The 17,535-nt window shown below is 40.1% G+C and overlaps 2 protein-coding genes across 2 annotated transcripts; one reads left to right on the top strand and one right to left on the bottom strand.

The window, feature by feature from the left end:
* Window positions 1–259: 259 nt before the first annotated feature.
* On the bottom strand, window positions 260–7,444 carry lrrc8da (leucine rich repeat containing 8 VRAC subunit Da). The gene is made up of 3 exons (XM_068340480.1): window positions 7,022–7,444; window positions 4,635–4,699; window positions 260–3,583 (listed from the first exon to the last, which is right to left on the bottom strand). Coding segments are annotated over exons 2-3 (2,550 nt in total). The 5' UTR covers window positions 4,636–4,699; window positions 7,022–7,444; the 3' UTR covers window positions 260–1,034.
* A 5,281-nt stretch (window positions 7,445–12,725) lies between these two features.
* Window positions 12,726–17,318, top strand: gtf2b (general transcription factor IIB). Its single transcript, XM_068339993.1, has 7 exons — window positions 12,726–12,776; window positions 13,725–13,834; window positions 15,538–15,671; window positions 15,752–15,898; window positions 16,062–16,191; window positions 16,413–16,694; window positions 16,790–17,318. Exons 1-7 carry the CDS (start codon window positions 12,760–12,762, stop codon window positions 16,921–16,923), a joined length of 954 nt encoding a protein of 317 aa, XP_068196094.1. The 5' UTR covers window positions 12,726–12,759; the 3' UTR covers window positions 16,924–17,318.
* The last annotated feature ends 217 nt before the right edge of the window (window positions 17,319–17,535 follow it).

Genomic DNA, 17,535 nt, shown 5'->3' with positions numbered 1-17,535 from the left:
AAGAAAAAAAAAATGCCGGGAATTTACTTTAAATTCACGTAGATCTTCAAAACGTGAAGAACAGAACAGAAAAAGATGTTCTATTCGACAGTATTTTTTTCAAAGTGTGCACCTAATGAAGATGAATAATGATCGGGCATTCCTCTAAACCTATTTTGCCATAAAGTTGTGAACTTTTGAGCAGGTCTTACAACCGTTCTGAAGAGTGCACATATACCTAACATTTATAAACATACACATATACAAAGTACAGGACTGAGACCAGTTTTATTACACATTCAAAAATTGAAAACATGGTTAAGAAATGTTGTTTGACAGATTTCCCTTTTTCAGCTCTCGTTGGTTTCAGTACATGTTACACAAACAGACATTCACCAATCTTTGAGTCATTGAGTTTTGTGCATGTGCAAATGAAATACTCTAGGCATTAGTCGTATACAATTGCTACAAAAGTAAAGTAAAAGATCATTTCTGATACATAAGTCCTGACCTGAGTTTTACAACTCTTCTCATTCTATCAGCTAAAAGATACAATGAAAATAAAGGTAGAACAATTAAGAGTTTAAAAACTATTTTGCATTGTGTCCTTTTCCTTAACATACAAGAATTGCTCTGTGGATTTTTTTTTTTTTTTGGTGAAAAACTGATAAGAAAAAAATGAAAAAAATATTTTGGCTTTGGAGAAAACACTGTAAAAAACCATACATAGCAGCAGTTAAGGCAAAAAGATTGATCCCCATGATTACAATTATACCTGAGTGCCTACAACATCCTAACGTAATAATGAAAATGTACATCCTGTATCACTGGAGAAAACAACTTTGGTCTACAACTGTTACACAGAGAAGCTAAATGCTTTAATTAAATACATTAACAGCAAAAAACAAAATCAATACGTACCATTTTTATACAGATGGTATAACTAAAAACAAAGAAAATGCCTTTTTATGCTAGAATAATAAAAAAAACGTTTACTCTTACATCCAAATCCATCATACACCACCAGCGGTGACAGTCTGTTGTTGGTTCTTGTGCTATAAGCCACTCATGAACACGTTGGTCTCTTTGCTGATGCTATCCTTTACTTCCACGGGCAGCGTGTCAAAGAGATGGTCCTCGACTACCAGGCCATTTTTGCGCAGCATGCGGCAGTTTCCTAACTGAGCAGGAAGTCTGTCCAAGCAGTTTCCTCTCAGGTCCAGCTGAGTGAGCTGGACCAGCTGACCCACAGCCTCCGGCAGCACGGTCAGGGCGTTGATGCCCAAATGGAGCACCTTGAGCTTGGTGCATCTAAACAGAGGCTTGGGCAGCACCTCCAGCTTGTTGACATTCATAGTCAAGTGCTGGAGGTTGTGGAGGAGGCCTACATCTGGGGGGAGCACAGTAATGGAGTTGTGGCTGAGGTCTAGGTGCCGCAGTTTAGGTAGAGTGAACAAAGCTGGGGGCAAGGACTCCAGCTTATTGTGGGACAGGTGGAGAGACTCCAAAGACTTGATAAGGCCGATGGAGGATGGAATGGTGATGATCTTGTTGTGCCACAGTTTAAGGCAAGTCAGCCTCTTGAGGTGCTGGAAGCTGATGATCTCCTCTATGGTTCGGATGTTGTTGGATTTCAGATCGAGTTCCTGTAAGTTGGTCAAGCTGAAAATAGCGTGGGGGATTCTTTCCAGTTCACAGCTATACAACTCCAGCTCAATGAGATTGATCATTTTTTTCAGGCTGTTTAAGACTAGCAGTTTGGTGCCGTCATTGTGCACCACTAGTTTAATCAGATGCGCTGCTAGCTCAGTGATGTTTGTGGGCATTTTAGTGAGGTTGCTCTTCAAGCACAAGGTCTTTAAATGTCTCAGATCCCGCATGGAATCCAGTCCGATCATTTTGTTGTTCTCCGAGCTCAAGTTGCCGATTAGATTGAGCTCTCTCAAGCTCCTCAGCAAATACACCCATGCCGGGATCTCGGCGACATCGGTGAACTTCACGTGAAGGCAGCGGAGATGGTCCCTCAGGAAAGCGAATCCCGTCTGCTCTACTTTGGCCGGACAGTGACACAGATGCAACTCCTGCAGGCTGGTCATTTGGGAGACTTTGGCCGAAAACCTCACCTCGGGAATCAGCTCCAGTTTCAACACCTCCAAGTCGGTGAGGTCAAACACGGCATTGGGGAGACCGGACAGCATGAAAAGATGCAGCTCCTGCTGGTCCAGCGTGTTACGCGTCACCAGCTGCCTTAGCTTCTCAAAGGTCCACTCATGATTAAGGCTGATCTCCCTCAACTTGTTTTCGCTGACCTCGGACAGGAAGACGCCGAAGCGTTTCGAATAGAGTTGGTCGTATTGGTCCACCATGTGTAAAAGGAACGCAAAGTCGTTTTTCACATCGGGAATGTCGCTGAAGCTACTCTCTTCCCTGACTTTCTCAAAGGAATACTCTTTCAGAGGTCGACGAAAGACCCAGAAGAGGGCGTACAAGCAGACCATCCCATAGATTAGAATCAGGGCCATGTAGCTGATGAGCAGCTTGTTTAGCATGAACGCCATATTGTGTGTACAGAAGAATTTTCGGTATCCTGTTAATTGTTTAATGTCAGGTTCGCAGTCGTGTTTAAAATTAATCTTAGCCAAAAAAGTTGAGGTGTAGGACAAGATCAAAATGAACTTGACAGTTTTGACGATCGTCTGAGCTACATAAAGCTTGTAGATGAAAGCACTGTCCTCCACATGAGCTCTGAATTTCCTCACTTTCTCAAACAGGGCTTTGGCCTGCTCCCCATCCTTCTTGTCCAGGATTGTCATGCTACTCGGAACCTCGGAAATGGGTTTATCCGCAGAGAACTTCACCCCCAGCATTGGTGTGGATGAATTGACATTGGCGCCTTCGTCTTTCCCTTCTAGGGACACCTGCTTCGGTGCTGTGGAGGCTCCGGTCAGCCTCTGTTTGTTCTCCTCGGAGTCCTCGCAAGCCGTTTCGGACAACGCCTTTGTAGTCCAGGGAGACTCGAAGCATCGACCCAGAATAGACACAAAATGTTCGATCTTTGAGCTCGTCTTGGGGTATTTAAACCAGAAATTGCTACTGACCATGAGAACCAGGGTGTGAATGAGGGTGAGGTATGGGAAATACTTGGAGTACCAGGGCAAGGCAACGTGGTAACATATTTGGTTGACGAATATATACTGTTGATAATCTAGGTTGGTCCTAACTCCTGTCGGTTGAGGTTGGTTGGCGTATTTACGTTCCACTGCAGGCATTTGTTGGTGCACCACATGGAGCTCGTGAACAACTTCATCCGGTAAGTCCTTACTATCCACGGGGGTGGAGGTCATCGCTGTGGACCCTACGGTTGCTGCCGGTGTGGTCTGCTGTGGGAACGGGTCGGGTTTGTTCCCTGAGGCTCCTTCTGGGTCCTCCAGACAAGGAAGACAAGCTACTTGGTCCTTGGTGATCTGCATTGTCATGGCAAATATGGCCAGCATGAGCATGACCAGCCCCAGGTAGTCCATGAACACGTCCCACCATGGCTTGAGAATGCGGTATGTCGGCTGGATGTCATTCAAGGATGCGACCTCAGTGAGCGTGAACATCACTGCAACACGTAGAAGAGTATTAGTTCATGTGGACAAACTGCATTTTGATACAGTAATCCCTCGCTTATTCGCGCTTCAAGATGCACGGCTTCACTTCATTGCGGATTTTTAGTAGGTAGTCATGTGACACCATCCGTGTTTGAACAAGCATTTCCTCAATACAAAGGTGTTTTAAATGGTCTATAAAAGTGTGGGAGAAGTTAATATAGATATAAGGTGGTTTAATATCAGTATGGGGAGGGTTCATAAACATTTAAATTACCGTAAATAATTAATAGTTCGTCGCTATATCGTGGAATTTCGTTTTTCACGGTCCTGGAACGCATTGACCACGAGTAACAAGGGATTACTGTATTCTACTTTTCTTGTGTTCATTTTTTTAAATTCAAAACCTTCCTTTTCTGGTGTTTTTCCACATTTTCTTGTCTGTTTTATCCATTATTGAATCGTGTTTCAGGTCATTGTTGTAATAAAACTTGACATCTAAAATCTGAAGTAGTTTTTTTTTTATATTTATGGAAAAAAATTGGATTTTTAGGACTCATTTGTTTTGAAGTTTCACACACTGTTGTTTGGCTTTGTCGCTAATTGATCTGTGTTCACGTCAATGGATGATAGAATTAATGAAGTTCTTCATTAATAATTAAACTTCATTGGCACAAAAGGCTAATTTCATTCTCCACCCAAAGTTCAGCAACAGGACATAATTAGACTAACATCTTGAATAATTCAGAACGTTCTAAAGCAGTACTCATGGATTCTAGATTTTCACAGTTACAAAAACCATAACAGGAAGGAAATGTTTTCTGGGTCAAACACATAACAGTTTTAAAAGGGGGTCAATGCATTGTACCCCCCCTGATGGAGTAACACATTTATCCTCCAGATGCGTGAGGGTTGAATATGTAACTGAAAACGGTAAGTGTTCATCATCCCGACGTTAAATTCCTCTGACTTCTATTCAGTAAAGTTTTAATGATGTTAAGCTCAGAGCTCACAGACTTAATACGACACGTTACTGGGAAAGTGGAGTCACTTGATGCAACTTACTGTATTGTGCAGCTCGCTGTTAATTTCTTTCATCCGTCTCCAGCTGCCAATGCAGACACACACATCTGAAAGGAAGGTTTTAAAAGATTTTGATTTAAAAACTATAAATTAAAAAGCAGTTTAAGTAAAACAAGTACATTATCATTAAAGAAAAATCATTAAAACTGATGTCCTGGTGGTGGAAAACAAACCAACATGTCTTTGTAATTTAATCAAGGGAAGAATCTGCCTCAACTGTTCAAAGTTCATCGACAGAACTGAATTGGATCCAACAACATCAATGCTTCACACACAATTTGAACTTAGCAGTGTGATCTACTTGAAGGTGGTGTACTCTGTTAGTCCTTGACCAAATGTGAATATGGTCACAATGAGAGTAATGGAATTGAATGTTGTCCACAAATGTCATCGTGAACTTAACCTTGATAATATTCTCACTTTCTAATTTCATCCCATGAACTAACAGAGCACTCTCTGGCAGAAACCAGGTTGGATCGGATCAGAAACGAGTTCATCAGAGGAACAGCCAAAGTGAGACGTTTCAGAGCGATGGGACGAGCCAAACAGAAAAGAAATAACAGAGCATTGTTGTCATAATCAGTGTTTGAGGCGCTTCAGGGCCACAAAAATGTACGATCTTGAACTCGGCTGATTATGTGTGTAGCAGCCACCATGTCTTTACTTCTTGTCAAACCTAAAAAAAAAAGAGACTTTTTAAAAAATCTGTCAGCCTCCAAATGAGAAAAGAACACGTCTGAAAACACAATTCCAGCATATATATAATTATGAATGTGTCAACCATAAATAGCCACGTTGGAGGAATGACATTGGTAATGACAACGTCTGCTTTGAACGACGCTTCCATTCAGGAGCCTGACACCAGTCAGCTGAGCTAAATGTACGCCCTCGGCCTCATTGTGTGTGTGTGTGTGTGTGTGTGTGTGTGTGTGTGTGTGTGTGTGTGTTTCAGCTTCCACAGTGAAACCACCCGCATCTCCTGTTTGGTGGAGTCGTTCTGTGGCTCAAGCGGAGACGAATGTCAGCATAAATTTAAAAAAAAACAACCTCTGCTGACATCACTCAAACCTGAACAGTAAGAACAGCAGTTTGAAGCCTGAGTCAAAACACAACATGATAACAACTGCGTATACATAGATACATATGTGTAATTATAACACATACACAGTGTGAGATATACATTGTACACACATATATACATGCATATACTTACATATTTTTTGTCTGTACATTATATATATTATACATACGTATATATTACAGACATACATATACATATACCCTTATATGTATTATATATGTATCATTACATGCAATATATATATATATATATATATATATATATATATACACACACAGTGTATATACACACAAAGGTACATAGACACAATATACACATACATACTAATATATATATATACACATATACAGTGCTGTGTATATAAACACACACACACACACACACACACGAAAGAGCGTTTGCCCCCTTGCTAATTTTTTTTTTCATGTCTGTCACACAAATTTTTCAGTTCAAAACAAATTTAAATGAGTTAAAAACAGCACAAGTGAACATTTTAAAATAAAAGTTTTAATCAAGGAAGAAAAAAAAATCTAAATCTACAAGACAGTGAAAAAGCAACCCCCCCCCCCGACCCAGAATAAACAAAACTTTATCATACCCGAGTTAAATTTCTCAAGCCACACCCAGACCTGATTATTGCCACGCCTCTTCTCAATTTAAAAAAAATCTATTAAATCAATGTAATAGATCCTCCTTTGATGACCTGAAACACTGAAGTGTGACAAATACGCAAAAGAAAAATGAGGAAGGTGGGCAAAAATATTGTATATATTCTTTAGACTAGTTTATGCTGGTAGCAATGAAAAGAAACAATGACGCATGGTTTATGAATTATTACTATTATCTACTTGCCTAATTTCCTTCGGGATTAATAAAGTACATTATTTCTGCAAACATGGCGGAGTGGGAATGGGTTAGACTCTGGCATCAGGGGCAGGAGTCTGTGTCAGGAAGACTATTGCAACACAGGAGGACATTACATATTCCTATTGTTGTCTGGTGAAACAAACTTTTGTCCATTTTGTCCATGAGGAGTTCTTGCGCAGTCAGTGGGCTGTGGGCTGTGGGCGCACCGGATCAGGTGACCTGTTGGGAGAACCGTGGAACCGAGACGCGCAACGTGCGTCCCAGCGATCAACTGTCTCAGCAGAGGACCAGACTCTTATCAACAAACCATTATCAACTCGACCACGAGGAAATGGGCGCTTATCCGTTATTGATTATTACTTGGTTGGTAAATATTTATTTAAAGTCAATGTTCAAACAGTAAAGAAGAAAATACACTTACCAGCTGCGAGGCGTTATCTCAATCCAATTATTTCTCCCACAGCCTGCATGCCACTTTTTGCTCCTCAGGTGCGCGTCTAACCTAATTTCTAAGCCCGGTGTCAAACTGGGACTCTTAACGCCGCGGTGGAAAACAAAGCTCAAAAGAACACTCGCCGGTCCCCACGCAGTCTCCGCGGCATCCCTCAACACCTGAGCCCGGAAAGCAGACCGGGTGTGCGGCTACGCGCGATTCTCTCCACGCAGACGAACCTCCGGTACAAAGTATTTCTAAGGCAAGGCAGATCCAATATGGAGCCGCACTGACCGCTGCTGTGGATAATGTGAGCGCTTCTGATTGGACGATGACATTACGGGAACTTCCTGACGAGTCCGCCCACTACTTTATCTGATGCTGCGTTCAAGTCCATAGGACATAAAATAAACAGTTAAATGGAAAAGTCTAAATTCATCCCACTGCAGTTACTCATCGAAGCGAACATTCAACCATTTCAAGACAAATAAACATGGCTGTGTCTGACAAAATGAGAAACACATATTTCTACGAGTTGCCCTGAACACATGGGATTTATAAACAGAAGGAAATGCTGAAATGGCAGCGTTAATAGGATTCACTTGTGTTTTCCTATTGGAAAATTTCTTTGCAAATAGATTTTTTTAAACGAATTCAGCAGCTGCACATTTGGCAAATTTATCTATTTACATTCTAAAAAATTGATAAATGACGTTGATGGCCCTAATTAGCATCTTTGGCAAGTAATTAAACAGAAAATGGTACAAATCGACTGTAATTCAGACTAAAATAATATTAAATTCATTTTTTCCCGATGAAATTGAATGCAACATCAGTTTCCTTCTCTTTTGTTTCAGTTTCAGACGACATAAAAGTACTCCGTGAAATAATCTATGCATTCACCTGTCTGTCCATCCATCTGTCCGTCTAGCCGTCTGTCTGTCTGTTTGTCTGTCTGTCTGTGTTGACCTGTCTGTCTTCTTTCTACCACTGACAAACGCAACAGTCAATAGGACCATGTGTGCTGAACTCCTGCATCAGTTCCAGCTCTATCTGGATTTGGTTGATGATGCACCCAGTGGAGGAAGTGTCTCCATACAGGTTTCAACCGGTCCTGGGCTGCTCGATCTCTCCCTTGTACTTTGAGAGAAAGAAAAAAGAAAAAAAAAGAAAAGAAAAAAACCAAGAGGGACAAAAAACAAAACAAAAGCATCCACTGGGTGTCTGGTGATAGTCTGACATAACCACATACAGACGTTTCATTGATTTTATCTGTCTTCTTTACAAACTATGTTAAATGCCTGAGGCATATTAGATTTCCAGTTTTTGTTGTTTTTTTCTGTGAGGCTGAAGCGTTGAGATTTGAGGAGGGCAGTCCGACGGGAGCCGGTTTAACCATGAATCCCAGACAGGAGCAAAACAATTAATGCTGACTTAGATTTCTTGAATTGTTTTGATCTGCTTCCCATCACAGCTGCTTAACAACATATTATTCATAACACAATTTTCGTGTTAAGAACAGGAAATGCTGATAGGAATTACACGGAGAAATATTGCTCATGTGACCTTTCAGATTCTTTCTGATCGCAATTTGACAACGAGTTGGGGAAAAAAAAACACGTCTAAATGGTTTTGTTTGTTGTTACACTGGGTGATAATGGGAATAGTGGTTTGACATTATGGGGCCTCCTCTCTGTGGGATTCACAGGGGTCGACAGCTGAGGACCCTTGGCAACCAGTTCAGTTTGTTGAGAATTGGCTCAGTGAGTTATAATTTGTTCAGCGTGGACCTTACTTTCTTATTTGTAAAGAATAATTGTGGACGCTGTCACAAACCTAAACACCAGTTTTACAGATTCAGCAGCAGACACACACGTGTGAGGTCTCAGTGGAGGTTGCAAAAACAGTCATTAACAATTTGATGAAAGCCGCAAATCTAAAAAGAACCGAACAACCAGTTCCTATAGTAATTACATTCTTGGAAGCAGGATAAGCGCAGCGTTTTCTCACACGTTGGGGAAGGATTAGGTTAGAGTAAGTAGTGTACCGTTGATTTTTAGATCGCTCATGTTGATAATATTTAAAGAAACAAGATATTTGCTTCTCGTGAGAGGCCTGTGTTTATGTCTTGTATGGGCTTCAGCAACACCAGTATCCAATTTTTATGAAAGAGCATCTAAAATACAACAAATAAACACTTCATTTGCAGAAAATATCTCAAATTCGTAAATTATCTGTTCCTACAGGAAGATAATTATACATCTAAAGAGTTGTTCCAGCCTAGAAATAACTAGGCTAGTTAAAAACCTACATAGTTTTAACATAACAACTTTTATACAAGATGATTAAGCCAATGATCTCAAATTGGAGATATTAAATCTTTGAGTGTAAGGAACATTTTGCAGTGTGTGAGATTGTCAGTGCGACGAGGGAAAGAAGACAAAGAGAGAAAACAGGAAGAACCAGCTGAGATGTTACCTGACATCTGTGTGTCACGTTGCCACATCACATTTAGACTGAGAAGACAAGGACACACTCAACAGGGACTGTTGTTCCACCCGCAAACAACGTCACATAGTTGTTGTCAAATCGTCTCCACTGTCCAATCATTAATGACCGATGTGAAGAAGACTGCCCCTTAAAACAATCTGATCCTTGCTTATTTAGTCAGAAACAGGTTTTTATTCTCACACCTGTATCAGCCCACACTGCTTCAGGTGTCTTGCTCGTGTCTAAATCCTTTATTATGTTAATCTGGTTAGATATAATACACGAGTTAGGAAATGATAAGTATCTCTGAGGTAATCGGCGCAGTGTGGACAGACGTTCTCCTTAGTAAAGAGCTGTAAACGCTTCTCAGGGACACATTTGTGTCAAGAATCAGCGGAAGAGTTCAGTAAAGATTTTCACTCTCGTGGTTGTTCACATTCCATAGCAAGAGAAAAGAACACACTCCAAAATTTTAAAAACACACAATTTTAGCTCCATTTGAGAAACTATTTCCAGGATTAGTGATTTTTCTGAAGATTGAAGGTGTGGTTAAAGTTTTACATGAATACTCTTGTTAGGAAAACTTTAAAATGCTTCTCTATTAACTGCAATGCCTCATCATGAGTCTGAAACTTATTACAAATTACTGTACGTTGTGTGTCACCTTTCAAAAGCAGAGTTAAAAGGGAAACAATGAAATAACTTAATTTACAAATCTAAAACCATTCATAAAATCCATACAATAAAATATAGATTTAGAAAGGACTTAAAGGCAGATGCCGAGTTGGTCTGCTTGAGATCACATACGAGGACTTTAATAGGAGAGGGGCCTGAACAGTGAAATCGAGAAATGGAAACTTTTCAGAGGAACCTTCCAGAGGATGTGGTCCAGCAGTCAGGCTCCTGAAGAGTTAGTAGATCAAAAATAAAGAGTTAGACCATTCAAGGCCTTGAAAACAAGCAGTAAACTCTTAAACTCAGAGACAGGCAGTGAAGGGCAGCAAAGACTGGTCTGACTGCATGTGTCTGCAGCGTGTTTGGATCAGCTGCTGGTAGCTTTGATGTCAGCACTGAGTTTGAAAAGGAAAACTGAAGATTTTTCATTACATGTAAGTCTTACTGTGAGGGATTTTGCTTTCATCCAAGAGAGTTACTGCTCTAATCAATGCAAACAAGGGACATCATAATTACTGACTCAAGTTAGCATTTTTATGTTTGATTCTTATATTTTTGGTGCTTTCTTTCCGCTCTTGTCTCATTCATTCTTCATTCGAGAAATTCATTAAATTCAATGAGGAACACACTCTGATCAGAAGAGAAATCCACTGAATAAAGTTCAGGTTCAGTTAATTCTCAGTTGATTTGTTATGTTTTGTTCATTTTGATGTTGCTTTTGATGTAGAGATGAGGTGTTAAGGGCTGTTTCTCAGGCCTGACTAATGCACACACGTGTGTACGAGATGGAAAACCTCCCAGATGCTAGATTAGATTGCTTCTACCAGATGACGTATACCTAACAGCATGTAACTGTGTTTTCTGGTAGGCTGGATACAATAAATATCCATGCTGTGTATCTATTCACATCCATCTTGCTGTAATCTTCTCCACATCCTGGTTTTTCAAAATCTATCTGTGACGCTGCAGACTTTCACACTTTCCTTCTTATCCAGCACCAACAAGATGATTGACCTGAAATGTACCTGGAATCAGTTTTGTTCATGATCAAAGGCAAGACTCTCTTGTTCTCCGTCTGTAGAAGAAGATCACTAACTGGGACATCAAGAAAACCAACCTCTTTAATCATCATCTTGGAACAATGAGTGTCACTGCTGAGCCAGGACAACTTGACACGCCTTCTCTTTAAAATTTAACTACACTTGCTGTTGTCTTCATTTACACTAACATCCCTGACTTTTACCTTCAAGGTAATGATAATAATTAAAATCTGAAATTCAGAGCGAATCATTTATTAATAGTTACTCTCAGTTTTGAAATAAATGTAAAATTATGGGGATAAGGACATGTTTTTGTAATAATATGGTAAGTAATTGATTGATATTCAGGTTCGAGAGAGATTTGTTACTGGCTCTGTGTGGCTTCAGTCACAGGCCTGACTGTTGTGTGGAGAGCAGAGCTGTCACAAATTGGTACTGAATCAGACACAATGACTGGTACAGTCAGACAGAAATATCACAGGCCTTTTCATTAGCAGATTCCATAGCACTGTTCACAGGGCCGTAGTTGTCCAGAAATATCAAATGTCCAATTATATTACTTTTATTGTCATCAGATAGCCATTAAGCTGAGTGGGTTTTCATGCAGGACAACAGTCAATGAAACATTCTAGTGGAAAATGAAAGAATGTGCTTACGGTGTCCTAGAAACGTCAGTTTAATATAGTTCAATTATTACAAGGATAGAAATAATGCTCAGTTCAAACAATGGTCGCCTGCTCTCAATTTATTATAATTTATTATTATCACAATCAATGGACTTTCAGTCAACACGTGTGGAAGAAATGTTTCTTCATATGTATTCATTAACTATATTATGTGTTTATACAGTATGTACATCATGTCATTAAGTACAGTACATTAAATATTTAAACAGCAAACATGGTATGTTTTTATGCACCATATGAAGCATGTGCATTAAGTACTATATGTATACAGTATCGTGTGTGTGTGTGTTCATGTGTGTGTGTTGTTATATATACACACATATATACAGTATATACTGTATACATATATGTGTGTGTGTGTCTGTATATATATGTATATATAATATATATAAATAAGCAATACATGTATACATGTATATGTAAATATACATATTTTTTCAGTATACAGAATTATGTATTTCAATCAATAATTATAAATAAATAAAGCATGTCCACTCTCAACATATGATAGTTGAACTTTTCTTCAGCAGTAAATTTTGCTTTAAAGAACTTGCAATGTCAAACAGTTTGTAAGTTAAAGATTTTCATTTTATAAAAGCAGTCGTGTCTCCATGTTATATCGTTAATCGCAGACTTTAGAAATGCGATCAAACACAGGTTAGTTTAAGTTCTGTGGTTAGGTTTCTCTGACGCCATGTGTTCGCGTTGTTGTAGTTTGAGCCTGACGGGATCCTGTAGCTGCAATGGACATCATAGGACACGTGATCAGAAAATGTTATAAATACTAGTGCGACACTCAATTGTTTGTGTGACACACGGCAGAGTCGGGAGTGACATGGCGTCGACGAGCCGGTGCGTAGCAACTTTGACCAATTCTGCCTTTTCTATCGACTAGTGACACTTTTAGAATTACATTTTGTTAAAGCTATCGATTTAGACATTAAAAAAACCCGTCTGCACGTATCTAACGATGTCATCTTTTTAATCGTAACATACGAGACGGTAGCTAGCAGCTAACTTGATTAGCTAGCTCGTTAGTCATTGCTAGAAGTCACAGCCTCTATTGTAACATCGCTAGCCTCCAGTAGCATCCCGCCTTATGGTGGATTTGTTTTGCTAGTTTTGTTTTCTCAGCGTTTCAGTAACGTTGTCGCCGTGTAAAACTACACAGTGTCATTTAAATTGAGTTTAAACTTTTGCTAGCAAAATAGCTGGTGTTAACGGTCCCGGGGATTTTCCTTGACGACGTTTGATGGCTTCTCTGCTGTTGACAGATCGATTAATGCGCCTCGAGGTTGAACATGTCTCCCTTGTCTATCTGGATTTACCTGTTAACATAGTCCAAACACTTCAGACGTTTTTAAAAAAAAAAAAAATCTTTTATCCTTCTTTGCCCATCAATGAGATCAATACACTGATTAGAAGGTACCTTGGTTCGTCGGCGACGTGGAAGAATATAAACTGGGTGTTTCCTCTCAACTAAAGGGAGAATTTAATGTGAAAGTACTAAAAACATTTTTATTGAGCTTTGGCATTATGTGGTTATTAGAATCACCTAAGGATATGTTTAAAAAATAATTAGCACAGTGTTTATTCATTTATTTATTTATCTGTGCGTGCTATCTTGGCGTGTGTTCTGTTACACATCGTTCTGGTAGTATCTTGATGAAAAAAATTTCTTCTTTTCGTTATGCACGATGTGTTTAGAGATCTGTACTAAATCAGCACGAACTATTTATTTTCGTCTTTCTTTCTGATCTGAAGAGATGTTTTATCACTTGCCTGTGCTGCTTTTCGCAGAGATGGTTTTGCTCTCCCCAAAGTTCAGTGTCCTAACCACCCTGATGCCATCCTGGTGGAGGACTACAGAGCAGGAGACATGATTTGTCCTGAATGTGGCCTTGTAGTAGGTGAGTATGTGCACTTGTAACTCATTCATATTTACTTTTGCACTGAAAACTCATTTATTTTTAGTTTTGAATAGCATCGATGCCAGTGTTGGTGCATATCCTTCCTCTCCATTTTGGTTTCCTGTTTCTGAGCTCTTTTTTTTTTTACACCTCAGATTAACATCAGAGTCAAATGTTCAAACACAGCTGCTTTCAGCATTTGTGTGGAGATGGCTTACAAAACATAATTTGCAGTTACTCGTGCCGTTGTGGTTTTTCGTGAAGTTTAAACATCTTTGCTCCTGAGATGTTTTTCAGTGCTACAGTTCAATCAGAGAAGTAGACTCGCTATGAACCCGAAATCACATTAAAACTTGAACTGAAAACTTTTGACACAGAGCCAGTTTTATTCTGTGTCTAATTTTTTATTTAATCTGTAGACCACATCGTGGACAGTTTGTTCACTAGTGATCATGTTTGGAGAAGGAAATGTTCTTTATATTTTAAATGATATGGCCGTCAATTCCTTGCTCAGGCAAGAGATGGGAATAATGAGATATAAAAAAAATGAATGGATGGATGGAACACACACATACAGTATATGCAGCATTGGACAAGAGCATAGAATGCTTTTTTTTTTTTTAGAATATGGTCAGGGTAAGATGAAAGCAGTCTGGTCAAACAATTTTAACAATCATTTGTTAGGTATGTGTGTAAACTTAGCCTAAGCTTGTCATTTATTTAATACGTAATTTATTGTAATACACAAACACATGCAAGGTGTATTTAACATGAGGTGCAGACTACAAGATGGAGCCGTAAGGGAACAGTCGTCCTCTAATGAGCCCCCTGAGCGCGGAGCGGGTCAGGTGGGAGAGGCGACGCGCCGGCTGCGCTCTGCAGCGCTTTCTGTTCCCGCTCCCTTTGGTTCAGCTGGCCTCTGAAGAGATGAAAGTCACTATAAGAAAGACTGATGGTTGGTAAGACAGGATTAGAATATCAGACATGTAATCCTCCTGCACGTTGCACAGTTCAAAGAACAGTCAGTCATGATAACAGGAAAACAAAGTCATGTTCAGACGGTTTACGGTGACGCTTTGACAGCGATGATCCTTTTTGTAGAATTGTACTGAAATTTAACGACTGAAGGTTAGTTTGATCATTTTTTCTTCCATGGTTTTTTTTTTTGTAAACAAAATAGTGAAGGTTGAGAGGGATTCACAGCTACAGGGTTGAAAAAAAGAGTCTGGTCATGAAACTGATGATGCAGAGAGAACTGAGAGCAAGTGAGATGTGTTTACGTCAGGAGATGATTTGGAACATGGCTTCATTTTCTTGCTAATTATACAGTAGGGACTTGCAGGTTGCATGTGTGTGCAGGTGATTCACACGTCTTCCAGCAAAACAGTCTTGTTTATTTGGTGCAATGATCTGATATCTTCCATCTTCGAGGTTCCGTTTTATTTACATGCTTCAGCTTGGATGAGACATGATCTGTGTTTTGGTCTGGATCAGGTGATAGGAAGAACAGTGTCTTCATTTAACGCTTTTGACAAAGGGATCCCTACAATCCCTAAAAGCTACTGAACTGATTTCCTGTGTGAAGTGATGGTTGGTGTTGGACGAACAGACATGGGGGATTGTCGGAGCTTGGTGGAGGTTTGCCCCCTTGGAGTTATTCTGGTTCCGTATTGATTTAACGTTTTTAAGCTGTTTCGCCTCAGGTGATCGCGTTATCGACGTAGGCTCAGAGTGGAGGACGTTTTCCAACGAGAAGGCCCTCAAAGATCCGTCCAGAGTGGGAGATGCCCAGAACCCGCTGCTCAACGGAGGGGACCTCACTACCATGATCAGCAAGGTGGGAGACTGGACTAGTCTTCAACTTATTATAGCTCCTCTTGAAATATTGCCCACTAAAATCCACTGTTTCCATTGCAGGGGACAGGTGCAGCGAGTTTTGATGAATTTGGTAACTCCAAGTACCAGAACCGGCGAACTATGAGCAGCTCTGACCGAGCCATGCTCAACGCATTTAAAGAAATCAGCACCATGGCGGATCGCATCAACCTGCCAAGAAAAATCGTAGTAAGTTTTTAGACATTTCAGAAATATGACTGACTAATGCAGGTGTCAGGATAAACGTAGCTTCATTTTTCAGCACGGCTTGAGGATAAAGATGTGTGTAAAAAGGAATGCACGGTCTTAAATGACAAAATTAATGTGTTGGTGAAATGTTTTTGTTCTTCAGGATCGAACAAACAACTTATTCAAGCAGGTTTATGAACAGAAGAGCTTGAAGGGTCGAGCCAACGATGCCATCGCTTCGGCCTGCCTCTACATCGCATGCAGACAAGAAGGCGTACCGAGAACTTTTAAAGGTCGGCATGAACCTTTTAACTCTGCTATCCAATCTGTTTTTGACTGTTTCTAGGGAGGGAACTACTTTTTAACACGTAGGATTTCCTTCGTAAAAAGGACAAGGTGTTAAAATGAATCAGGGAAGTCTCAGTATGGATTGTGACAAGGGGAAATGCTGAAAAGACCCTTTCTATTTCTCTTCACCTCATATATTGTCGTTTTGTCACTTTTCCTTCCTCAGAGATCTGTGCCGTCTCTCGCATCTCCAAAAAGGAAATTGGCCGCTGTTTCAAACTGATCCTGAAGGCGCTGGAGACCAGCGTAGACCTCATCACCACCGGAGATTTCATGTCTCGCTTCTGCTCCAACCTGGGCTTGCCCAAACAGGTCCAGATGGCGGCCACCTTCATCGCTAGAAAAGCCGTGGAGCTCGACCTGGTCCCTGGCAGGAGCCCCATCTCGGTGGCCGCCGCAGCCATCTACATGGCTTCCCAGGCGTCCGCAGAGAAGAAGACTCAGAAGGGTGAGAAGATACTTGTGATAACATCCATCAAAACAGAAAGCTGGGTTGATTTCATGCGATCCAAGAGTTGAACTTTGTCTCTGATTCCTCCACAGAAATCGGGGACATTGCCGGTGTCGCAGACGTGACGATTAGACAGTCCTACCGGCTCATCTACCCTCGTGCTGCAGAACTGTTCCCTACGGACTTCAAATTTGACACTCCTGTCGATAAGCTGCCACAACTGTGAAGATGCTGTTCCCACGGTGACGGTATCGTCCTGCTGTACTCACGGGATTGTGTTCTTTCTTTCTTTTTTTTAAAATGTTTTTGTTGGATTTGGAAGTTTTCTCTCACCTTTCATAAGACTTCAAGCCTTTATTGAGGCGTTCACATAGGAATAAAATGAACACATTCCAGTACCTAAAAGAGCAGCTTTGCAGACTGTACTCACACTATTTTATTTGAGTGTATATACTGCAACATGTATATATGTCCAAGTGGGAAAATGTGACTGATGCTTGCAATTTCAGGCTTTCATACTGTATACATAAGTTTGCTTTTGTAGGAAATTGAGCAGGTTCTATTTTGTTAGTTTGTTTGAATTGTTCAAGTAATTTAACAATAAAAATTTTCAAAAAAATCTGTCAGGACAAATGATTTTAAAACTGTTCTGGGGCATCAAATAATTGTAAATTAAAAACAACTTTGAAAATGAATATGCTTTATTTTCAGTCAAAATACATTTCTATATGAATATAATAGTTAAATGGTATAAGTTCCAGTCTGTGTCCAGTGAAGTATTGTGACTGCGCTGTCTAGTGACCCAAGTCCCGCCATACATACACTCCAATAACCAATT

The sequence above is a fragment of the Antennarius striatus genome, chromosome 18, assembly GCF_040054535.1.
Source record: "Antennarius striatus isolate MH-2024 chromosome 18, ASM4005453v1, whole genome shotgun sequence".
NCBI lineage: Eukaryota > Metazoa > Chordata > Actinopteri > Lophiiformes > Antennariidae > Antennarius > Antennarius striatus.
This window is presented reverse-complemented; position numbering and strand designations above follow the sequence as displayed.

Excerpts from the sequence above, each read along its gene's own strand:
- gtf2b (XM_068339993.1), top strand. Across the intron at positions 15,672-15,751 it reads TCACTACCATGATCAGCAAG|GGGACAGGTGCAGCGAGTTT; the intron begins GTGGGAGACTGG and ends TTTCCATTGCAG. Across the intron at positions 15,899-16,061 it reads ACCTGCCAAGAAAAATCGTA|GATCGAACAAACAACTTATT; the intron begins GTAAGTTTTTAG and ends TTTGTTCTTCAG.